The 24,763-nt window shown below is 44.6% G+C and overlaps 1 protein-coding gene across 1 annotated transcript; it reads left to right on the forward strand.

Moving 5' to 3' along the window:
• Nucleotides 1–236: 236 nt before the first annotated feature.
• TRMU (tRNA mitochondrial 2-thiouridylase) lies at nt 237–17,981 on the forward strand. Its single transcript, XM_066633881.1, has 11 exons — nt 237–370; nt 3,807–3,972; nt 5,723–5,829; nt 7,368–7,490; nt 9,451–9,623; nt 10,692–10,745; nt 10,895–10,961; nt 12,707–12,807; nt 14,917–15,061; nt 16,473–16,555; nt 17,046–17,981. Exons 1-11 carry the CDS (start codon nt 277–279, stop codon nt 17,196–17,198), a joined length of 1,266 nt encoding a protein of 421 aa, XP_066489978.1. The 5' UTR covers nt 237–276; the 3' UTR covers nt 17,199–17,981.
• Nucleotides 17,982–24,763: the final 6,782 nt, after the last annotated feature.

Genomic DNA, 24,763 nt, shown 5'->3' on the forward strand with positions numbered 1-24,763 from the left:
GCAGTTCCACAGGCCGACTCCCTCAGGCAGCCTTCGCCAGAGGGGACGCTCCACGAGGCCTCCCTCGCAGGCGCTAGGCCGGAAGCAGCACCAGACCGTGGCAGGGAGTCCCACAGGCTTCCCGCGGGCTCCTGCGGCTGCAGCCCTGACTGGAGGGGCCGGCCGAGGGCAGCGCCCGCCCCTTTGTGAGCTCGGCCCCGCCCGGAGGCGGCGCCGGCCCTGCCGCCCCTCCCTCGCCGGCCAAGACGGAAGAGGAGCCCGGCCGGCTGGCCGGCCATGAGGATGCTGGGGGCGGCGCGGCGGCGCGTGGCCTGCGCCCTGTCGGGCGGGGTGGACAGCGCGGTGGCGGCGCTGCTGCTGCGGCACAGAGGTCAGTAGCCGGTGCGCTCTCTCCTGCTGAGGGAAGGCCCCGCCCCTCCCCCTTCAGGGGGCTGCACGATCTGATTGGACGATTTTCAGGCGTGAAACCCGCCTCCCTCCTGGCCTACGAGCGGAGCATGCGCAGTTCCGTCCGTAATTCTCCTTACGCGCGCGTCCATCCCCTGTTGGAGTTGAGCATGCGCAGTCCCGTCCTTTGACACGTCACACACGCGCATCCCCTTTCTAAGCGGAGCATGCGCAGTCCCTTCCCCTGACTCGCCTCATGTGCGGACACAAGTTACCAGTTGAAGCGGAGCATGCGCGGCTCCGCCCCCTTAATCACTGTGTGTGGCAGCGGGTCGCTCTCATGCGGTCGCCTCACGGCTACTGAGTTCAGATTCCCAAGTAGGCCGCTCTAGGATCGCACTCTATGACTTCACCTTATAGTGCGGCAGCAGTGTCATGGTGCCGCTTTCCCCCCACGGAACCCTGGGAGTTGTAGTTCTTGGGAGTTGAAGACTCACCTGCTAGGGGGCTTGGATCAGGTTGGTCCTCGCTTCCTGGCAAGCCCCCTAAGAAGGATAGCCTCTGATTAACGTCCCCTAAGCCCTGAATCGGTGTCCACGTTTGGTTTCAGCAGGACTCAAGCTTGCTCAGGAAATGTTTCTTTCCAAAGAACGTATTTCTGTTAATCTGTGGAACTCCTTGCCACAGGATGTGGTGGCGGCGCTTGGCCTTGATGCCTTGCAAAGAAAGGCTGTAGTGTTTCAGGCTCTTCCCTCTCAGACAACACCAGAACCAGGGCACAGCTGCTCAAATGGAGTGTCTGGAGAGTTAGGACAGACGAAAGAAAACATTTCTTTACCCGGCATCTTCTCTTTTAACCTCTATCTGACTTAACTCCTCGGTCAGGAGGGGCCGTTCGGGTAGCGGTATCTGCCCGAGGTCTTCTGCCGTGAAGACAGATGCAAAGAACTCATTTAATTTCTCTGCCATCTCTAAGTCTCCTTTTATCTCCCCTTTCCCTCCCTCACCATCCAGAGGGCCAACCGCTTCTCTGGCGGGTTTCCTGCTTCTAACATATTTGAAGAAGCCTTTACTATTCCCCTTAATGCTGCTGGCCATGCGTTCCTCATAGTCTCTCTTGGCCTCCCATATCACCTTCTTACATTTCTTTTGCCACAGTTTATGTTCCTTTTTATTCTCCTCATTAGGGCAAGACTTCCATTTACGGAAGGAAGCTTCCTTGCCCTTCACAGCCTCTCTAACTTGGCTGGTTAGCCATGCGGGCACCCTCCTGGATTTAGTGGAACCCTTCTTTCTTTGCGGTATACACCTCTGCTGGGCCTCTATTACTGTTGTTTTAAGCAGCCTCCATGCACTCTGGAGAGATTGGACTCTTTTAACCCTCCCTTTCAACCTCCTTCTAACCAGCCTCCTCATTTGAGGGAAGTCCACCCGTCGGAAGTCAAGTGTTTTTGTTAGAGATTTGCCTGGTATTCTTCCCCCAACGTGCACGTCAAAACGGATCGCAGCATGATCACTGTTCCCCAATGGCTCAGTAACGTTTACATCTCTAACCAGGTCCTGCGTACCGCACAAAATTAAATCCAGAGTCACCTGTCCTCTGGTGGGCTCCGTGACTAAGTGGGCTCTAAGCCACAGTCATTTAGCACGTCAAGAAATCCGGTTTCCTTATCGTGACCAGAACACAAATTGACCCAGTCAATATGAGGATAATTGAAGTCCCCCATGATTACAACCCTGTCCCTCCTTGTCACCTCCCTGATCTGTTTCCTCATTTGAAGGTCCCCATCCGATTTCTGGTCTGGAGGACGATAGCACGCCCCCAGTATTACATCGCTGCACAAGCCTGGTAATTTAACCCACAGAGATTCTACGGTGGAGTCGGACCCACCTTCAATCTCTACTTTGCTGGATTCTATCCCTTCCTTAACATAAAGGGCCACCCCACCTCCAACACGCCCCTGCCTGTCCCTCCTGTAGAGTTTATAGCCCGGGATTGCGGTATCCCACTGATTCTCCGCATTCCACCAGGTTTCCGTTATGCCCACTATGTCAATATTTTCCCTTGTCACCAGACATTCCAGTTCTCCCACCTTTGCTCGTAGACTTCGGGCATTCGCATAAAAGCATTTATACACGGAATGCCCCAGGATGGGCTGCTTATTCGCTCCTTTGTCCCCGCATCCTCTCATTGTGCCAAACCGTCTATCACATCCCATCACCCTACCTTTCCCAATTTCTTCTCCTACCCTGCCTTTCACATCCCGGCATGTGATTAGTTTGTGGAACTCCTTGCCACAGGATGTGGAGATGAATAGAGAGACGTTCTTTTTCCTCTTGCACAACACCAGAACCAGGTGACCTCCAGTAAAATTAAGTGGCAGGAGAGTTAGAACAGACAGGCGGAAACATTTCATGACCCGGCGTGTGATTAGACTGTGGAACTCCTTGCCACGTGATTTGGACAGATTTCTGGAGGAAATGTATATCACAGGTTACAAGCCACGATGGGTAGGTGCAACCTCCAGGTTTCAGAGACAGGCTGCCTTAGAATGCCAGGTGCAAGAATGTGGCAACAGGATGCAGGTCCCTTGTTGTCTTGTGTGCTCCCTGAAGCATTTGGTGGGCCACTGTGAGATACAGGAAGCTGGACTAGATGGGCCTTTGGCCTGATCCAGCGGGGCTCTTCTGATGTATTCCTACTAAGCATTCTGGTTATTGGAATAGGCATGTGTGACAGCAGGGTTTTATACATACACACAATTTGCATGGGGGGGTCCCCCCTAAAAATTCAGGGAGAGACTAGCAGTGGACGTTTACTGCTGAGGAAGACATCATTTTTATAGCAAAAAATCTAAGGCAGCCATTTTCAACCACTGTGCCATGGTACACTGGTGAGCCGCGAATGGTCCCCAGGTGTGCAGCGGGAAATTTAGAGAGGATCATTTATTAGTAGGGCCAGTTGGGGGTGTGAGCTTCCCACTGACAGCACAGTGTGGCTTGTCAGTTGTCAAAAACTGATGGTGTGCCTTAACCATTTTAGTGGCTTGTCAGTGTGCCGTGAGATGAAAAAGGTTGAAAATCACTGATCTAAGCAGTGGTTACAAGGAAACTGCCTTACTGAGTCAGACCATCCGTCCATCTAACTTGCTATTGTCCATGCACTGGCTGGCAGCAGCATCTTCTGGGTTTCAGACAGTCTTTTCCAGCTGTACCTGGGGTTGGCTACTGAATCTGAGACCACCTGCATGCAAACCAAGCCTTCTACCAGTGAAGAGTTATGGCCTCCCCTCCCCACCCAAAAAAGCCGCTTAGTAGGATCATAGAACCACTCATTCAATCTGTAAAGGGTATATTACAGGTAAGTTTTTCACATTCAAAAGAATTGTTCAATATTTGTTTGTTCTTTTCCCCTGTAGGATATGAGGTGACTGGTGTGTTTATGAAGAACTGGGACACGGTGGATGAAAAAGGAGTTTGTTCTGCTGACAGAGACTGTGAAGATGCATATAGAGTTTGTCAGATACTGGATATTCCATTTCATCAGGTTTCCTATGTAAAAGAATACTGGAATGATGTATTTAGGTAGGGGAGTTTTCCTAAGCAATTTGCTAAAATCAAGCTTTGCATGATTATGAATTCGATGAGATGTAGAATACCACAAGTTAAGTAGATGTGCATAAGCCCTTCTGCATATCTGCTGGGGTACCTCTCTTTTCCCCTGTGTTGCAACTCACTGTGTCAGAGAATTTTCCCACTGCAGATTTTTATAATTTTTTCCCCGTCCTCATATTTTTATATTCTCATCGCCTTATTTTAGTAGTCATTTTAATTCTTGTTCCACCCCCCCCCCCAGATCCTGGGGTATTTTCCATTTCTTTTAGGACATCATCAGAGTGTAACTACTATAGAAAGCAAGTTGGGTAGCATGGTCTGAAGTTTCTTTAGAAAAGAATCTCTGTCATTTTTTTTTAATTTTTTGTTGAGGTGCTGCTATGATTTACAACATATGTAATATGACAGTGTGTATAATGCTACATGATAAGCGATTAAGAGCCCTATCCCCCACGGCTCAATCGGGTGCAGCAGTGCTAAAATGGATACGGCAGATACTTTTGTCCCTGACCCTGGTTCCTCTGTCTGCCCTGCCCTCCCCTCACCTCGGAATGCCTCCCCCCTCCCTGAAAACCCACACCACCACCTGCAGCTCTTGTCTTGCTCCAGGTGGTGTCTATCCAGTGCTGGGCTCAGCACTAGCGCTCCCTACTCTAAGGGTGCTGTATGGCTCGTTTATTATACATTCTACGGAACGTGCTTTATGGCATGTTTCCGGCACCTGGTACTGGAGCTCAACGCCAAAGCGAAGGTCCAACAGGATTGGGCCCTAAATCTCTCTAAATGTGACCTGAATTACCTAATAGTCACAGCTTGGGGGTTCTCCTGGATCCACAGCTGCTCCTGGATTCCCAGGTGGCGGCGGTGCCCAGGGGAGCCTTTGCTCCGCTTCAGCTGATTCGCCAGCTGTGACCATACCTGAGCTGCACGGACCTGGCCACTGTAACCCATGCCCTAGTGACATCTAGATTAGATTATTGCAATGCGATCTACGTGGGGCTGCCTTTGAAGAAGGTCTTGAAATTACAACTAGTACAGAACGCAGCTGCTCGTGTGGTTGCTGGGGCACGTCGGTTTGACTCTGTCAAGCCGTTGCTCCGGCGGCTGCACTGGCTGCCGGTTCTGTTCCGGGCCCAATTCAAGGTGCTAGTTTTGACTTTTAAAGCCCTTTACGGCTCGGGTCCAGGGTATTTGTGGGACCGCCTCCTTCCCTGCAATCCTGCCTGTGCTCTTAGATCATCTGGGGGGGGCCCTTTTGACTGTGCCGCCACTAAGTGATGTGAAAGGGGCGGCAGCCAGGAAGAGGGCCTTCTTGGTGGTGGCCCCCGAACTGTGGAATACCCTCCCCTTAGAACTGAGAACTGCTCCCTCGTTGCTAACGTTTCGGCGTGGACTGAAGACCTTTTTATTTCAAAAAGCTTTTAATTGTTGACAGGCTGGCTGGCGTTCTTGCTTCTTATATGAAAATCCACGGGGTTTGTTTGTTTTTAGATTTTTTTAATTATTGTAAATTGTTTTTAATTGTTTTTCATGTTGTACTTTTAAATTGTAAGCCGCCTGGTGTGCCTGTTGGGCAAAAAGGTGGGGTATAAATAATAATAATAATAATAATAATAATAATAATAATAATAATAATAATAATAGTCATAATAGTCATAATAGTCATAATAATAATAGTCATAATAGTCATAATAGTCATAATCATTCATGCTTTTTACAGTTATCTTTTAAATGAATATGAATTGGGAAGGACTCCTAATCCTGATATTATATGCAATAGGAACATCAAATTCAATCATTTTCTGCATTATGCTGTGAATAACCTTGGTAAGTTATTTTCAAGTATGTACTATCTCTACTGCAGCAAAAAACTGATGAAGAAATTAAGGTCTGTTTTCAAAAGTTAAGATCAGTAGTAACCTGACATGGACCTAATGTGTTTTGATTTCTGTTTAGTGGATCCTCTGAAGAACTTTTAACATCAGTCTCTTGTCTAACAGGAATTTATTTATATCCTGAAGTTGGTGAGATGCTCAAAGCAGCTAAACGTGCAAAATTAAAAAGAATAAACTTGCCTCCCAAACAAGTCAATAATACCAAAAGCAAATCTCAAACAAGTTACTACCGCAATAAAGGTGTGAAATCCCAATGAAATAAAATTTTCAAATGGTGTGTGTAATTAATCTGTGGAACTCCTTGCCACAGGATGTGGTGATGGCACCTGGTCTAGATGCCTTTAAAAGGGGATTGGGCAGACTGATGGAGGAAAAGCCTATCACAGGTTACAAGCCATGAAGGGTATATGCAGCCTCCTGGTTCTAGAAATAGGTTACTTCAGAATGCCAGATGCAAGGGAGTGGCAACAGGATGCAGATATCTTGTTGTCTTGTGTGCTCCCTGAGACTTCTTGTGGGTCCCTGTGAGATCCAGGAAGCTGGACTAGATGGTCCTTTGACCTGATCCGGGGTGGGGGGTGTTCTTCTTATGCCAAACTGACTTAGTGAGGGCACTGATCTCGCCTCTTGTGGAAGGACGTCCCATACTCTGGGCACCACCACAGAGAAAACTTTCTCATGTGTTCCTGCCAGATGTGCTTCTGTTGGTGATAGAATACATAAAAGGGCACATCCTGATGATAAAAGGGCTTTGACCTTTAAAGCCCTATACTGCTCTGGCACATCCTGATGATAAAAGGGCTTTGACCTTTAAAGCCCTATACTGCTCTGGGCCAGGTTATCTTAGAGATCGCCTACTCCCATACAATCCGGCTCGTCCTCTCAGGTCATCAGAGAAGGCCTTTTTACAAGTGCCGCCGCCTAAGGAGGTACGTGGGGCGGCGGCAAGAAATAGGGCCTTCTCAGTAGTGGCACCAACGTTGTGGAACTCCCTTCCCCTTGACTTGAGAATGGCTCCCTCTCTTGAGTCCTTTCGGCGAGGCCTGAAGACCTTGTTGTTTAACCAAGCCTTCTGACGTTCTGGCCTTTTTAACATCTTTTATATATCTTTTAGTTGCTTTTTTACAGGCCCGATTCCTCTAAGAACTGCTGTTTTATGCTCTTTTATTCTGACTCTTCTGACTACTGTTTTTATGGGTTCTGCTAATGTGTTTTTTAATATGTTTTTATCTGTGAAATTATGTTTTAATTTGTTTTATATGTTGTTAGCCGCCCTGGGTCCCTTTTTGGGAGAAGGGCGGGATAAAAATAAAGTTTTATTATTATTATTATTATTTATCTCAAGGGATGGGCAAAATTAGGTATGTCAATGCCAGAAAAGTGGGTAACACGTTGAATATTTTATTAACAGTAGCACTTTCTCTCTCCCTATAATTTGTCATCATACATGTTTTTGTTTTAAAATGCCAGGAGCTGATGCAATTGCCACTGGACATTATGCAAGGACTTCCCTGGAAGATCAGGAAGTATTCCAGCAGAAATACATACAGAAACCACAAGGACTATTCAGAAATAGGTTTGAAGTAAGAAATGGTAAGTGGTCCACTATTAAAATCCAGATTGTGGTGCTGGAAAGATTGGGAACTGCTGCTTGAGTTCCTAAGATCTTGGGAAGCTGACCTACACAGAATCAAATCAAATAAACTCTTTGGCCCATCTTGGTCTAGACTGACTGGCTGTGGTTCTCTAGGTGGGAATCTAGCTGGATGTGCTCTATCCCTGAGCCAAAAACAGGTGGAAGCTCAGCTGAAACTGATCTCGCTTAGGCAATGCACACTCTTTTTAAATCAAAAGACAGAGGCTTAGTTGTGTGTCATCCAGTCTCTGAGGATGTTGCTTTGTAGCGGAACAATACAAAATCAAGAGTTATTCCTTCATCATGTCCATGCTTAGATATGAGGAAAACAAACAGCAGGGATTGGTGTGAGCCTCCTGTGTTGTGATTGTCATTTAGCACAAGGCATGCTGAGTTACGGGAAGACGTGCCTTCCCTTTTCTCTAAAAGTCTCAGTGCACTTTGCAAAAGTTCTCATAAAGTATATTGGAATTGAGAAGGGAAAAAATAGCAGAGCAGGTCATTATTTTCTCCTCATTTGGTGAAGGCTTCTGGCAAAACCATCGTGTTAGACGGCTCATTATCGACAGTAACCAAGATGTGTGTCACTGAGTGTCATATGAGCTGATTAGATGCTGTTATACATACTGTGTGCTGCTTCTTGTCTAGTTTGGGTATGTTTGTTTATTGCTTATTGACTGACTGGTTTTTTACCTTACTGTTTTTTTAATAGTATTTGCTATTTTTTTATGGCTCATGGCTTGAACAAACTTAACTTGATTTTACTGCATAGTGGGCACAAAAACATATTATATTGTAATAAAGGAAAATCCAGATGGGTTTTTAATTTAGATGCAGTGTTTCCTATTGATATTCCTTCACCAAAAATATTTATTCCAAAGCATCTTAAATGAGTCTCAGACATAGTCTAAAATCCAAAGGAAGGGTAGTGCAGTTATAGCTGGAGTGGTCACATTTGGTTATGGACTGGCTTGTGTGTCTTTTGTAATGTAGCATTGGAGCCAGTTGCTCCTATTTCCATGGCCCCTATAGGAGAGCCCCTGAGCTTGTTCTCTGAAGTGGGGGAGAGCTCTGTGTGTAGTGTTGCCCCTACCACTGAAGCGAGTGGAAGGAATATGTGGGACAATGGCTGGATTGAAGAAATGATCTTTTGTGCGTTGTGTTCTGTTGAAATAAATGTCTCATATTGTTTATTGCAATGAGAAAACCGATAGACATTTTTTGCTTGAAATCTGAATCTTTTAATCTTTAAAGTTTTTGAAACGCAAGCCTTTTAAGTTTCAGGCAGAAGTGCTATGAGCTAAATATGTGAAGGCATCCACAAGTGCACTCCCCTGGGGCAAGTGCCCCTGGCAAGAAGGACTCCGGCAGCCTCCTGCAGACTCTCTTTGTGCTATGATAAAGGCTGAAAGAAATGGCAGGGAAGTTTTGTGCTTGACAGAGGGCTCAAGTCTTCTCTCATTTGGGAAGAACTTCAGAAGAATGCTGGAAACAGTGATAGAAACTTCTTATCTAAACCAGTGTACGAGAGAGAGAGAGAGAGAGAGAGAGAGAGAGAGAGAGAGTGAGAGCGCAAGCGCCTCTGTGCTGGCAAGTTTAGATACGAAAGAAATCCTTCAGCTAAAGTTCTCCAAACTTCCATGAAAGTGAGAGAAGCCTGTGAATACATAAAAGAGAAAGCAGTTTGGTCTTATTTTTCATGCTGTTCCTTGCCTTCTCCATATTGCAACCCAACAAGAGAAATCCATTCTTGTTCTCAGCCCTTTGCACATTCTAGGTGACTGGGATGTGTGTGTGGGGGGGGGGGGGAGGCTGGATATTAAGCCAAGCTGCTGTATGTGGAGCATGCTCTTTGTGCCAGGTTGTGTAGTCTTGTAACGATACTATTTTGTGTCTTTCTTTCCCCTCACTTTGCAGCTATAAAACTTCTCCAGGGAGCAGATCATTTTAAAGACCAGACCTTCTTTCTCAGTCAGATTTCACAAGAAGCCTTGCGGAGAACTATTTTTCCTCTAGGAGAGTTGACTAAAGGCTTTGTAAGAAAGATAGCGGCGGAACATCGTCTTCATCATGTCCTGCAGAGAAAAGAGGCATGGTAACACTTACTGCCTGGGCCTCAAAGGGCTCACGTGGCGGCCCTTACTGAAAAGGTCTTGCATGGACAGCCATAATCCTATTGAGTGTAGCTGTCGAGTTCTCTTAGGTTTCCTTCTGTTTGTTGAGATACTGTTCAGCTGGGAAGAATGTTTGTGCATTAGGATTGTAATAGAGGTTTTCATTATTTCACCTCTAGAAAAATACAGCTTTTGACAGCATTTAATGGTCCAAACTTGTGGCATTTATTTGCATGAACCATTTTTTGGTTATTTTCATTCAGTGGAGAGAAGCCACCAGATTCTTTCAATGAGTTTATGCTGCGAGTTAGTTAATGGTGTGAGATATACATAAAGCACACTTTTTACCCTGTTGCAACCCTCACTGATGGCACATTTCCATGAAGTCTTGACTGGGAAGAAGATGATTCTTATGCATAAATTGTTAGCTGTTAGGCAGAAGTACCCGTCAAGAAAATGGGGTATTAAATCTCAAGGCCAACCTACCTGTCACAATGAATGCGTAATGTTGCCCTTTAAATCTGTACTTTTCTTATAGATATCTCACAGGGGGCCATGAAATCGGGTGGAACTGTGGTAGCAGATTTCAGAACTTTGTCTCCACTACAGTTCTGATCTGCATTGTGCACTTTTTTTATTGGGGAACAATCTTTTCATTGCTTTCAAGTGGAAGGATTGTTTTTTTGTTTTTGTTTTTTTAAGTGTGCAGGGGACAGATGGACATGTGGTCAGGATTGTAACCAGAGCAGGGACAAAGAAATTCCAGTTCTGGTGGTGACAAACCTAAAAACCTTTTTTCATGTGAGCTGGAAAGAGTTTAATTAATTCTTTCTGCATGAAACTATTTGTGTCTTATTACATTTATATTTTTGTACTTCAAGAAAAGATGCTGCCTTTGCTTTGATTTAAATAAGCTTATTCCCTGAACATACTTCTGGGTGAATAGAGAGCACAAGCATCCTTACTTTGCCACTGCATTAAGACTGTCAGAATATCCATGATTGTGATGATGATCAGAGCATTTATTCATATGTTTTATTTTAGAGTATGGGAATCTGTTTCATTGGTGAAAGAAATTTTGAAAAGTTCATTCTTGAGGTGAGGTGTTAGATGCACAACTTTATATATTTGCATTGGGTTTCTCTTTCTAAAATTTTTCATTTCAAGCTGGGGTTTGGCTTTGCTTTTATTTTTAAATTGTGGCCTGGGATTGTGCTTTACTCATAGTTTTTTTCTTTCTTTCTTAGTATTTAGAACCAAGACCAGGAAATTTTGTTTCCATTGAAGATAACAAAGTCATTGGAACACACAAGGGTAAGCCGATATCTAGTCATTCAACTAACTGGTGTTTGGAAAAATGGACAGTTGTTTCTTTTTTCCTCCCTTTAAAAAAAAAAATCATGCTGTGAAACGTAAAGATTTATGAATCTGTGTTTCCTGACTTGCTGACCCTATGTTCACGAGCAGGAAGCAGGTATGGACTCTAGCAGTGTGTTCTGCCTTTCCTGAATTAAATGAATTAGACCAGGGGTTTCATACAGTGGACTGAATAGCATCCATGGCACTTGCTGAGGGCCGGAAGTGACAACATTAAGCAGGAAGTGATGTCATTAAGCAGATGACAGCCAGCACTTTGTTTTAACGTAGGAACTCATTAGCTGCAAATGGCAGAAAATATACCAATTTTGATCCAACTTTCAAGATATGGGAGAGCCTGGGAGGTCCCAGTTACCACGCAGGCTGCCCTTTTATGAGCACTGCTTCTGCCGAGGCATCATTTTGCAACTCAGCAGCTGAGAGGTGCTCTACGAAGCAATGCTTGGCAGAGGTGGCGCTACTAAAATGGCTGCCCATGTGATAATTAGGCTGTCCCCAGACCTCATCAGCATCACCTTCTTTCACCCCCTTCATCTTCCCCTTCCTCCATAATGTTCCTTGCCTTCTGAGGTCTCCGTCTGCTCTCCCTTCTAGAGCCTCAGCAGAAGTGACACTGCTGAGAGTGTGACGCTGGTAGAGCCCAATTATCATGTGGGCCATTTAAAGAGCTTCCTTGGGCTGTATGTGGTCCACAGGCCTTGAGCCCCAGGGCTTGCAGTTTAATATCCTCCATGTCAAAAGCATCTGACTATAAAAGCTTCAATTTAGGTGGCACACAATTATGTTGTTGCATTCTTTGACTGTTTTATTAGGTGGTTTGGTGTAAGAGAGAGGGGACTTTTTAAGATTAACCAAGTTTTGATCTTTTAATCTCCTTAAAGCAAACTGCAAAGCAGTATAAACATGCTTGAGGAGTGACTTTGTTAATGCTGGAAATTAGAATAGACTTGCAAAAGCAGAATAATGGATTTTGAAGAAAAGAAAGGGACAGTAGTAATTGCTAGGGTTGGAACAGACCTTTACCAGGGTAAGTTTTTATGCTCTTAAGTAAAAATGTTGGTGGAATTCTGCGTGGTGGTGAATACCAAATAGTTGAAATTGCTTTTGAGTGTATTTGTTTCCTTGATAAACTATAGCACAACCCACAGGCAGCTGGAGCACTGTCACAAAATGCCCAAGGAGAGCTCCTGATTTCTCCTCTGACAGGGTCATAGTTGCTGTTCCATTTGCAGCTCTTGCATTGATAAAAATACTGCCTCAAAGGCACACATTTTGAGAAAAGAAAAAGATTTGAACTCTCTCACAGATTATATCATCACTAAAAATAATATTTATATTCTACTTTTCAACCCTCAGTCCCCCCAAAAAGTTCACCAAGCAGTTTACATAGGGAATAGGTGAAAGGGTCCCAAATGGACTCTCAGTCTTAAAAAGAAAAAGATGAAAACTTGACTATGTAGAGAAAAGCTTCTTTTATTTGTGAATGTTTTATAAGAAAATGTCATAGTGAATGGGTGCCCCCTTAGCTCTTATAGGGTTTTCTCTTTTAAAAAGTAGAAATAATCTTTTAATCAGTAGGGTACTTTCATCTGTTGATAGGAAACAAATGGAAGATGGTGATTTCTTCAGGAATGAAAGACTTAAAGAATGTGGTTTTGAATGTATTTTATTTGTTTGTTTAGGTTGGTTTTTGTACACAATTGGCCAGAGAGCTAGGATAGGAGGCCTCAAAGAAGCTTGGTTTGTTGTCGACAAAAATATAGCCTCTGGGGATGTCTTTGTGGTAAGTTTGCGTTTGCGTTTATGATTCCTGCTGAAATGAATGTGATTGCTACTGGCCTAAGATGTTTGGATTTTGCATACAGAAAAGAAACTAAAGCTGTTAAGTGAGTTTCTTTTAATGTCCTGTTCAAACTGGCTTTTGATTAAGAGAGAATTGAAAAATATGTTGGAGTCTGAAAGGAATGATCAGGAAGGTATCTTACTCCAAAGTAATTTAATTTCATCTTAGAAATAATAAAGATAAGTTAAACTTTTTGTTGTCACTTTACTACATGATTTGTAAAGTTTTACAAACATGATTTATAAAGTTTGTAACTTTACTATTGGTTTGGTGCAGACATAACATTTAACCCTAGTGACTATGGTATGTTAAGAAACTGATTTACAAAGAAACTGATTTGCAAACATGATTTACAAAGTTTGTTGTAACTTTACTATTGGTTTGGTGCAGACATAACATTCAACGCTAGTGACCATGGTATGTTAAGAAACTGATTCAACAGTAACTGTGGTTTGTACAGGTGCAGCACTTAAAGATGGTTAGCGCAAATTCATTTTAAACTATTCTTTTGCCTTCTAGTTTTGTGACTAGTCCCTATTCGTAGATTAGGTATTCTGAGATTATGCTGAAATCAGGTAGTTCAGCTCCTTAGTGTAGAAAAATGAATCATGTTTAAGTGTTATATTTGCATAGAGCCAATACTTTCTTGCCTTTTATAAAAATAAAAACATCTAAAATGCAGAGAAAGCAGGTCACTGTCTCCCTGGGCCCAGAAGCACTTTAGAATATTCTGTATCATTTTAGCTTTGTTCTACCAAAGCCCTAACTTTTTTTTTTTGAAAGTTTCATGGTTGTGTTGTCTTCCTCCAAAATTTTTGTGAATCCTAAATATCTTGCTATCAGCAACTTAATTATCCGGCATTAAAAAAAAAAAGAAAGTCAGGGTTTGAAACAACCTTGCAAAGTCAGCAGAAGTTACTATAAAAATGTTTATTACTTTGCCCACCAACACCTGTGTGAATACCCCACCAATTTCTAATCATTCTTCTTAGTTCCTAAAGTGGGAGAATAGCTGATTGTGAAAGTCAGTCTACAGAAACCCATTTGTAGTTTCATGTAGAGTCCAAACATGATGAGCTTTTCCAGACCCCTTGGTAGCAGGGAATCATTTAGGGAATCACAGTCATGTGTGAATCATTTATGGTGCATTGGGGGCCTGATAAAGCACAGGGACATTTGCACCATCAACTCCCTTTCAGTGTATAAAAGCTTCCCTGAATGTTTGTCTGGAAGTGATTCTTACTAGCCAAACCCAACTGGTGAAGTGGCTGTTTACCAGTCAAATCCAAATAGAATCAGAATTATTGTTTATATTTGTCTTGGGATTGGCTGTTAGGATGGAGTTTAGTGAATGTGCTGTGTAACCTTAGACAAACGTCACATTATCTCAAGGGTATTAAGTTCCCCCGTTTTTGTAAGGTGGGAATAAAAATGAGTTGCTGTGCGCATTATTGAGATGACTAAGATCCAGTTCAGAGAGCACTTCAGACATTGTATTTCCTTGTGTGAAGTGCCATAATAGTGATTTGCAGGCTAATTTTTTACTTTTGTGAACAGGTTCCACTTGTTTTTCCTCTATGCTCAGTTCTCTTTACCAGTGTTTCTCAAACTGTGGATCAGGACCCACTAGGTGGATCGCGAGCCAATTTCAGGCGGGACTCTATTCATTTCAATATCTTATTTTTAATGTATTAGATTTGATGCAACCATGGGATGACTGCATTTGGCGAAATGTAACAGACTTGTACTTTTAACAAGCTACTATCGTTGTTAAAAGTATATAAAGATAGTAAAGGGAACTTAGTCCTGGATAAGTGTGGGTAGGATTGCAGCCTAGGGTTGTTAAAAATTTCCTACCTGATGATGTCACTTCTGGTCACGACATCACTTCTGGTGGGTCCTGACAGATTCTCATTCTAAAAAGTTGGTCCCCGTGCTAAATGTGTGAGAACCACTGCTCTATACAGTTCTCTATACTCAGTGTTACAGTTTAGCTTCTGTACTGATCTAGCATCCCGACTTGTAAATTTAAATTTGTTGTACTTTAAGGCACCAAATACAGATCACCCTGCGCTCTACAGAGATGTCTTGAGGACAAACAGAGTGCACTGGATTGCAGAAGAACCTCCCGCCGAGCTGGTTCGGGACAAAATGATGGACTGCAATTTCCGCTTTCAACACCAGATGGCGTTAGGTGACTAGACTTCTTAAATTTGACAACTTTTGAAAGGGAAGGGAGTCAATGCATTTTTTCTATAAATATCTCCCATAAAGTTGGTCCCTATGACTTAGTTTTGTTATAGCACTCTTTTCATGGGGTATATTTTTTACGGTGTCATAGGAAAGGAAAAAGGTTAAAATCCATAAAACCGCTCAAAAGTTTAGTATGGAAAAGTGCAGCTGTCTACGCTGTGCTCTCAGCCAACAGGAGCTGCGTATTCTGGCTAGAATTTTCTGGTTAGAATATCCTGCGGCAGTGACAGCGGTGTAGTCTGGCTGGACATGGCCAGTTTGTTGCCAGGAAAAATCCATTACGGAGTACAAGCCATGATGTGTATGCGCAACCTCCTGATTTTAGAAATGGGTTATGTCAGAATGCCAGATGCAAGGGAGGGCACCAGGATGCAGGTCTCTTGTTATCTGGTGTGCTCCCTGGGGCATTTGGTGGGCCGCTGTGAGATACAGGAAGCTGGACTAGATGGGCCTATGGCCTGATCCAGTGGGGCTGTTCTTATGTTCTTAACTACAATTCCCAGGAAGCCTTGCAGGTCTCTTGTTATCTGGTGTGCTCCCTGGGGCATTTGGTGGGCCGCTGTGAGATACAGGAAGCTGGACCAGACGGGCCTATGGCCTGCTCCAGTGGGGCTGTTCTTATGTTCTTAACTACAATTCCCAGGAAGCCTTGCAGGGCATTTGGTGGGCCGCTGTGAGATACAGGAAGCTGGACTAGATGGGCCTATGGCCTGATCCAGTGGGGCTGTTCTTATGTTCTTATGTTAAGTGCTTTGATGAGCAGGGCCATCTCTCCTAGATGCCTGCTCTGAGAAGAAGTGATTGTTGATTCTGAATGCAGTTCCCAAGGCAGAGTCACAACTTGGCTTATCCTCCTAAGTAGCACCTCCCAACGTCTTCCATCCAGTAGTGTAACGGGGTGGTGGTGGTAAGTACTGCAGATGCCACAATGTGCCTGTAAGCAGCCTATCCCACAGCCATTTGGGCAGCCACAGCAATGTGCGGGCACGCCTGTGGGTTGCCCAAATGGCTCCAACAACAAGTGGAAGGAGCCGCTTACACAGCAGATTGTGGAGCCTGCATACTTGCCACACTCCCCCTCTGGCTGTTCTACTGCTTCCACCTCTGCCATGCAGGAGGAGTGATGTCAGCAGCGGTCAATTCTGCAGCAGACTCTGGTGTTCACATCTACCTTAGAACAGTGTTATAATGATCTCCTATAGAGCTGTTTCACACAGCACTCTGTAGTCCAGGAGCACATCGATGGTGTTAAAAGATTTTCGCATTGTGTATTAGCATTTATTCAGATGAAAGATAGTGTCATTTTGACATGGCTGCAAACCTTCCTAAGGATGTTTAACTTTTCTTTTTAGTGCCTTGCACATTAACTCTAAATCAGGATGGGACAGTATGGGTGACTCTGGTCAAACCAATAAGGGCCCTGACACCTGGCCAGGTATGTACCGAGGGTGCTTTAAGTTGATTCTTTGTTTATCTGTAAGCGTATCGACTTGGGAGTAAGTCCCATTGAATCTAGTCTGCCAAGGAACGCAGCCTTAAGCTGGACTCCTTCTCATGCAAATCTTGAATTGACAGAACCATGTTGAAATGTATTTGAATTTCCTGGATTGGTTCCATCCTGATTTCCTTAGCAACGTAAGGTGAAATCTCATTATCAGTCTTTTGCTAGGCACCTTTTGAGTGATACATCAAAGGAAAAATGTATTTAATGTACATGCTGTACTTTGTTTGCATTGTGGAGTGCAACATGTCTTTTTGTCTCTCCAAAGTGTTGTGTACACCAGTGACTTTTTCTCAGTCATCAGTTTTTTTTCACATTGTTAAATGTGCCATAATGTGACTGAGACAGGAGCTGTCAATGTTGTGTTTGCTTGTCTACCCAAAATGCTCACCTGCTGTAAAGATAGTTGCCATTTGTCTTTCAGTTTGCCGTTTTCTACAAGGGGGACGAATGCCTGGGCAGTGGAAAGATTTTGCGACTGGGTCCGTCAATGTATACTCTGCAGCAGAACAAAGATGGAGAAAAGATGGCCGGGGACCTGTCAGCCCACAAGGTTGAGATAGAACCAGCCACATGACTGCTTCCTTTCTTATTAAAACAAAGACTTGGTTGGTTAAAAGTCTGTGAGTTTAAAAAATGGTCTTGCAGTGAGCCAACGCATGACTGCATTTGATCTGTGTTTGGAAGACATTTTCACAGGTAAAGTCACCCAGTGACAGATCGCATGTCGGAATTCTATTTTAAATGAAATATTTTTGATAGGGTGAGTGATTTGTGTTGGTGAGGAATATATGAAAGAGTTAATTGTTCCTATCCTGTAACTTGGCAAGTATGGAGCAAGGCATCTGTGATTGCAAATGATAATATTGAAGAGAAGCTTTCTTCTAAAGACCCTGCCCAGAATCCGAAGAGCTGTTTAGGATTAGTGCCAAGAGGCTTTCGCTAGACTACTGGAATGGTTTGCTTTTTTCCCTTGAACAAGAGGGTCTCATACTGTCAGAGAAACCCCTGTGGGCTCTGTTTGGATCCTGCCTGCGGTACAGTTCACCTAATTGTGTTTCTACAAGGCTCGAGTGCATGTAAAATATAGTCAGCTAGTCAGTAGAATGGTTCATAGGTGGGGACCCAGGATGGGAAAACTCCCAAGCACACCTGGACAGCTAGGAGACTTTTAATATTTCTCTAGTGAATGTCCTTGTAAATTTCTCTGCGGAAAAGCTGCCCTCCCATCTTCTCTATATAGCATGTGTCTCAATAGGGGAAAATGTCATCACTGAATTTTTTGCATTGTATGTACTGTACAGTATATGACATTTCCTGCTGTTCTGTGATAGCTACACAGAGGATTTTAATAAAAAAAAAATACAGTGAGCAAAAATCTCCTGAGAATTTCTGTGAAAGATCCACCTTCTTGGACAGCTCCTTTCCATTTTGACAATAATAATAATAATAATAATAATAATAATAATAATAATAATAATAATAATAGTACAGGTATTTATATACCACCTTTCTTGGTCTTTATTCAAGACTTTATTCAAGGTGGTTTACATAGGCAGGCTTATTTAAATCCCTGCAGGGATTTTTACAATTGAAAGAAGGCTCTATCTTTCAAGAGCCACAACAATTCAGATGTTTCTTTCTTGATCTGGTCACACATCCTGGCCTCCATCCTCCCACGCTCAGAGCAGATGGAATAACTCGGCTCAGCTTGTCAGCTGCTTCAAGGTCGCACAGTGCCGGTGGCCTCGAACTGGCGACCTTGTGGATGTTATCCTCAGGCAAATGGTGGCTGTACCCTCTAGACCAGACCTCCTGCCCAAGGCTTGCTTGGATTCCCTTCATAGTCTGAAACGCTAAACTTTATTCAGCTAGTTCAAAAACTTGCATTTCTTCAGCTTGCGTTTCCTTGGAGGGGACAGTCCATATCTTGTTTAGGTTCATATTTATAATTATTAAAGTTATCCTTGGCATCACCTGGCAGGACAAAGTTCCAAACAACACAGTCCTGGAACGTGCTGGAATCCCTAGCATGTATTCACAGCTGAAACAGAGACGCCTGCGTTGGCTCGGTCATGTCGTGAGAATGGATGATGGCCGGATCCCAAAGGATTTCCTCTATGGAGAACTCGTGCAAGGAAAGCGCCCTATAGGTAGACCACAGCTGCGATACAAGGACATCTGCAAGAGGGATCTGAAGGCCTTAGGGATGGACCTCAACAAGTGGGAAACCCTGGCCTCTGAGCAGCCCGCTTGGAGGCAGGCTGTGCAGCATGGCCTTTCCCAGTTTGAAGAGACACTTGGCCAACAGTCTGAGGCTAAGAGGCAAAGAAGGAAGGCCCATAGCAAGGGAGACAGACCAGGGACAGACTGCACTTGCTCCCGGTGTGGAAGGGATTGTCACTCCCGGATTGGCCTTTTCAGCCACACTAGACGCTGTGCCGGAACCACCTTTCAGAGCGCGATACCATAGTCTTTCGAGACTGAAGGTTGCCAATACAAATAATTTATATTATCACAGAATAGTATTTATTTTACCCACTTGTATGATAGACATTATTTGCAAGTTAGAATGCTAACAGTTTCTGGTTATATAAAAGCTTTTGCTGTATGGTAAAAACACCACATCACCTCTTATGAAATAGATACTCAAGAGGATTCACTTATAGTTTCATGCATACCTCAGGGCAGATGAGTGCTGAGAATCTTGTTAGGCTTCTACAATGTTTGAATCAATATGCTTTATTTAACCAATTCCTATATGTATAGTAAATAAACATTTGGGGAGAGGAGGCTCGAAGCAAATTAGAAGCATCAAGTTGAAACAAGCTGTTCTATTATGAAGACCACCTAAGATGACTTTTTAACATCTGCTTCTTCATAGCAACAAAAACAGTTTCTTTTGACTTTCTACAAAAACAGAGTTATTTAGCCAGTGTTACTGGTATGAAGCACCTGTTCTGACCACGTAGCTATTCCAGCACAAGATTGTGGTTTCTCGCTAGTTCAGGAGAGATTAGAAAGCCTGTGTTACTAGTGGGCATGCTCAAGAAATCATTTTGATCCCATTATACTGGAATGGAAGTAACTCAACCAGAAGATCCCGCACAAATTTGAATGCAGGGTCTTGCTGACTTTGTGAGATTAAAACTGGCAGGAAGGATCACAAGGCTAGAGAACTGTGTCAGTGAGCCCTTGTACTTCTGACAGTGTTCAGAGGCAGGGGAGGTAGAAAATAAACCCCTCCCATAGCTTTAAGAATTGGCCCCAGTGACATGCCTAACTGAGGGCCGGATCCTATCCAACTTTCCAATGCTGTTGCAGCTGTGCTGCATTCTGCAGTGGGGTGGGGTCATAGTGGTCATTTGTTCCCTTACCTTGGAGCTGCATTGGCACTGAAAAGTTGGATAGGATTGGGACCTAAGTTGCTAGTTCAGTATTACAAAGAGGAGGTGATAGAAGGGGCAGGAATAATAATAATAATAATAATAAAACTTTATTTTTATCCCGCCCTTCTCCCCAAAGGGACCCAGGGTGGCTTACAACATATTAAAAAAAAAACAGATTAAAACATAATTTAACAGATAAAAACATATTAAAAACACATTAAGAGAAACCATAAAAACAGTAATCAGATAAAAGTCAGAATAAAAAGAGCATAAAACAGCAGTTCAAGGAGGAATCACGCCTGTAAACTAAAAGATGTATAAAAGATGTTTAAAAGGCCATAGAGTCAGAAGGCTTGTGTAAACAACAAGGTCTTCAGGCCTCGCCAAAAGGTCTCGAGGGAGGGAGCCATTCTCAAGTCAAGGGGAAGGGAGTTCCATAACATTGGTGCCACTACTGAGAAGGCCCTTTTTCTTGCCGCCGCCCCACGTACCTCTTTAGGCGGCGGCACATGTAAAAAGGCCTTCTCTGATGACCTGAGAGGACGAGCTGGATTGTACGGGAGTAGGCAATCTCTAAGATAGCCTGGCCCAGAGCAGTATAGGGCTTTAAAGGTCAAGACCAGCACCTTGAATTGGGCCCGGAAACGAATGGGCAGCCAATGTAGCCCCCGGAGAAGCGGATTTACAGAGTCAAACCGCCTAACTCCAGTGACCACACGGGCCGCCGCATTCTGCACTAATTGCTGTTTCTGAACCGTCTTCAGGGGCAGCCCCACATAAAGCGTGTTACAGTAATCTAACCTCGATGTCACCGTAGCATGGATCACCGTGGCCAGGTCTGCACGATCCAAGTATGGCCGCAGCTGGTGCACCAGCCGAAGCTGCACGAAGGCCCCCCTAGCCACAGCCTCCACCTGGGAGTCCAGGAGCAGCTGCGAGTCCAGGTGGACCCCCGAGCTGCGGACCTGCTCCTTCAGAGGGAGTGCAACCCCATTCAGAGCAAGCCGATAGTCCAGCACCTGCATCGAGGATTTCCGAACCAGGAGAGCCTCTGTCTTATCCGGATTTAATTTCAGCTTGACTTAATCCGGATTTAATTTCAGGAATGACTTTTGATTTTGATTTTTTACTTTCACTATAAGGACTGACCTCAGCTCTGTATCTCACTTCATGCGCTGCAGGAGAAGCAAGAGTGTTGAAACTGAGTCTCAACCCTACCTTCTGGAGCACCCTAGTTAGTTGGCAACCTTCAGTCTCGAAAGACTCTGGTATCACGCTCTGAATGGTGGTTCTGGAACAGCGTCTAGTGTGGCTGAAAAGGCCAATTTGGGAGTGACAATCCCTTCCACACTGGGAGCAAGTGCAGTCTGTCCCTGGTCTGTCTCCCTGGCTATGGGCCTTCCTTCTTTGCCTCTTTGCCTCAGTCTGTTGGCCAAGTGTCTCTTCAAACTGGGAAAGGCCATGCTGCACAGCCTGCCTCCAAGCGGGCTGCTCAGAGGCCAGGGTTTCCCACCTGTTGAGGTCCACCCCTAAGGCCTTCAGATCCCTCTTGCAGATGTCCTTGTATTGCAGCTGTGGTCTACCTATAGGGCGCTTTCCTTGCACGAGTTCTCCATTCAGGAGATCCTTTGGGATGCGGCCATCATCCATTCTCACGACATGACCAAGCCAACGCAGGCGTCTCTGTTTCAGCAGTGCATACGTGCTAGGGATTCCAGCTCGTTCCAGGACTGTGTTGTTTGGAACTTTGTCCTGCCAGGTGATGCTGAGAATGCGTCGGAGACAGCGCATGTGGAAAGTGTTCAGTTTCCTCTCCTGTTGTGAGCGGAGAGTCCATGACTCGCTGCAGTACAGAAGTGTACTCAGGACACAAGCTCTGTAGACCTGGATCTTGGTATGTTCCATCAGCTTCTTGTTGGACCAGACTCTCTTTGTGAGTCTGGAAAACGTGGTAGCTGCTTTCCCGATGCATTTGATTAGCTCGGTATCGAGAGAAAGAGTGTCGGAGATCGTTGAGCCAAGGTACACAAAATCATGGACAACCTCCAGCCATCTGAAATTTGGAGTAGTACTGTATGTGTAGAACTTAAGAAAAATTGTAGGTTGCTTTTCTGTTATGAAATACAGGAGGTGCATATAAAATAATTAAGAAAACGATTATTAAAGCAAATTTAAACAGCACTAAAACAGTGATTGAAGAGGCAAATATTTCCAAGGGGCTAAAAGGTATTTGCTTGGTGTCTAAAAGTCAACAAGGTAGGCTTCGCGTGCCTCCCTGGGGGGGGGGGAGCCATCCACTTGCTGGGCACTACAGTTGAGAGTGCTTGCTTCCCAACTGTTGAGAGCAGGGCACCTGGAAGAGGACCTCTGAAGATTACCTTGATGCACAGGGTAAAACATGTGGGAGCAGGTGCTCCTTCAGACTTGTCTTGCTATAATTCTGGAACATTCCAGGAATGCATTTTTTGGATGACCCAATTGATACTAGAGACAATTAGCTGATGCAAAGTCCTCTGGTCTTGGAATAAATTGGAATTTCTCAGCTTTTGAGCTCGACTCATGGACTGCAGATCATCACATTGAGGGTCATGACACCCATTATACCATACTTGGTGCGTTGCTTGTTACTGTTCTTTTGGAATATTTCACAGTTTCGCTTCTCCAAAGTCGTACCTTTTCCAAGCTAAACACAACGTAGCAGCTGTCTTTACCTTGTAGCTTTGACTAAGCTCTGCCCTACCTGAAGAATTAATGCTTAGCAACTTCCTGTAGTTTCAAGGTTTTTATCTCGCATGTGGAGCTACTTCTGATATGAGAGTTCAGGGGAGGGACAGCTGTGCTTACACGAAGACAAATTGCAATATATTTATCTTAGGAAGCCTCTGGTATTATCTGTCTCTGCAAACATTAATGTAAGGCTTAACAAGAGTGGGTGTTTACAGTACGTTAGCCAACATTGTAGCCCCAGTACAGGTCTGTAATTATATGGGAATGGGATATTTTAATTGGGTCTATGAGAAGGAGGGAGGGAGTTGACCCTGGTGGTCAGCCAAAATCATTGGGATAAGGTGGTTTATAAATTTGAGAGATTGGGAGAGAGGGAAAGTGTATAGCTTAGGAAGGTGGCTAATATAAGGAGTATGAGATTGCTGCCAAAATGGTAGCTCCTTAGGAAGGTGGCTAATATAAGGAGTATGTGATTGCTGCCAAAATGGTAGCTCCGTGTCAGGTTCCAGCCGTCTCTTCAGTAACAAGTAGCATTAGTTCTCTTGTATCCTGACACCATTATGCTTGATTCTTGTGCTTGTCTCAGAGGAGCACCAGTTACAAGGGACCAATGGCAGAGGAGGAGGTATGGCTCAGCTTCTGCAGGTGGGCTTCCCAAAGGCATCTGGTTGACCATCATGGGAAAGAGGATGTTGAACTGGCACGGCTCTTATGTTCTTACCGCCCAATTCTGTTGGAGGATTATACTGGTGGAATGAGCATCCTGCTAGCTTAACTTCCTTTTGTGGCTGCCTCAAAAGTGAATAGGCCAGTGCGGGTGGGCCAGCGGCCGCCACAAGTGGTGAACAGCTAGCTCCACATGTCAATGGATACCCACCAGAGAACGTGAGCCAGTGGAAGGGGCTGCAGGGAGGCGAAAGCAGTTGGAGAAGGATGGGCGGAACTGGGCAGTGCTGGGGCCGCTCGGTCCAGTTCGGGCAACTAGAAATACAATATACATAATGGTCACATGGTGAAATGATGACTGTGCATCAGTGTGAGATGATGAAAGTTGAAGAAAATTAGCCTCCGTTTTATTTTTAAATGATTTGTGAATTAAGCAAGAGTATTGATTGCATTAAGTCAAATAGCATGTGCCCAAACCATGCTTGCTTTGATCACGCAAGCCCTTTGGCTCTGCCCCTGTATTTTTCAGGGTTCATGGAAGTGAATGTAATCCCCGTGCAGAATGCAGCAGTGTCCTTGTCACAGGTCTCGGACAGAAGATAATCTCTGCTGAATGGAGCAGCTGTGACACTGGTGTGGGCTTAGCCTGAGTGGGGCTTCGTTGGTGGGGCCAGGGCTTCTGGGCAGCTCATTACCCACCATGCTGCTGGCCTCTTGGGTTTCCTGGAGCTGCCAACCGTTTTCGTGTTGCCTTTGTTATTTGTTGCCGAGTTCTTGTGGTGGCTGCAGCTGGAGACAGTGGGGCTCTTGGCCGCTTCTGTTCTGTTCAGAAATGACCTGCTTGCAGTGGTGTAGCTAGAGGGAGTGCAAAGCATTAAGTTTTGCAGGGGGCCTCACTGCGGCGTGCAAGAGGCCCTTCCCCCTCCCCTTTGCAGCCATTCCAGGCCGCTAGAGCAAAACGGACACCATCAGGATGTGTTCCAGGGAGATCTTCTGTACTATGCCTCCATTTTGCTCCCCTGCCTGGAATGGCTGTGAAGGGTAGGTGTGGAGCCGCTTGCATGGCGTGGTAAGGCTTCCTGCAAAACTTAGTGCTTTGTACCCCCTCTAGCCACACCGCTGCCTGCTTGGGTGCATTTCAGCACCAAAAGTCCAAGGTACTTTCTTGAATAATCATCCATACTGCCCCTGTCCTTGGTGTGGGCATGCACCCGCTTCACCTGTGTTCGCTAGGGGTGGTTGCATGTCTGTGGGGTTTCCAAACAAAGCTTGTGCCAAAATTTGCAGCAAGCCTGCTTGAATTTGGTAAGTGTTTAAGGTTTTTTTTTTTTGTTGAAATGTGGCCTCCCAATGTATCACT

The sequence above is a fragment of the Tiliqua scincoides genome, chromosome 7, assembly GCF_035046505.1.
Source record: "Tiliqua scincoides isolate rTilSci1 chromosome 7, rTilSci1.hap2, whole genome shotgun sequence".
Taxonomy (NCBI): Eukaryota; Metazoa; Chordata; class Lepidosauria; order Squamata; family Scincidae; genus Tiliqua; species Tiliqua scincoides.

What these genes read in the sequence shown, in the direction of transcription:
- TRMU (XM_066633881.1), top strand. Translation starts at nt 277, where the DNA reads ATGAGGATGCTGGGGGCGGCGCGGCGGCGCGTGGCCTGCGCCCTGTCG. An exon ending in TACTGGAATGATGTATTTAG is followed by an intron (nt 3,973 to 5,722) that starts GTAGGGGAGTTT and finishes TGCTTTTTACAG; the next exon opens with TTATCTTTTAAATGAATATG. An exon ending in CCTCTGGGGATGTCTTTGTG is followed by an intron (nt 12,808 to 14,916) that starts GTAAGTTTGCGT and finishes TTGTACTTTAAG; the next exon opens with GCACCAAATACAGATCACCC.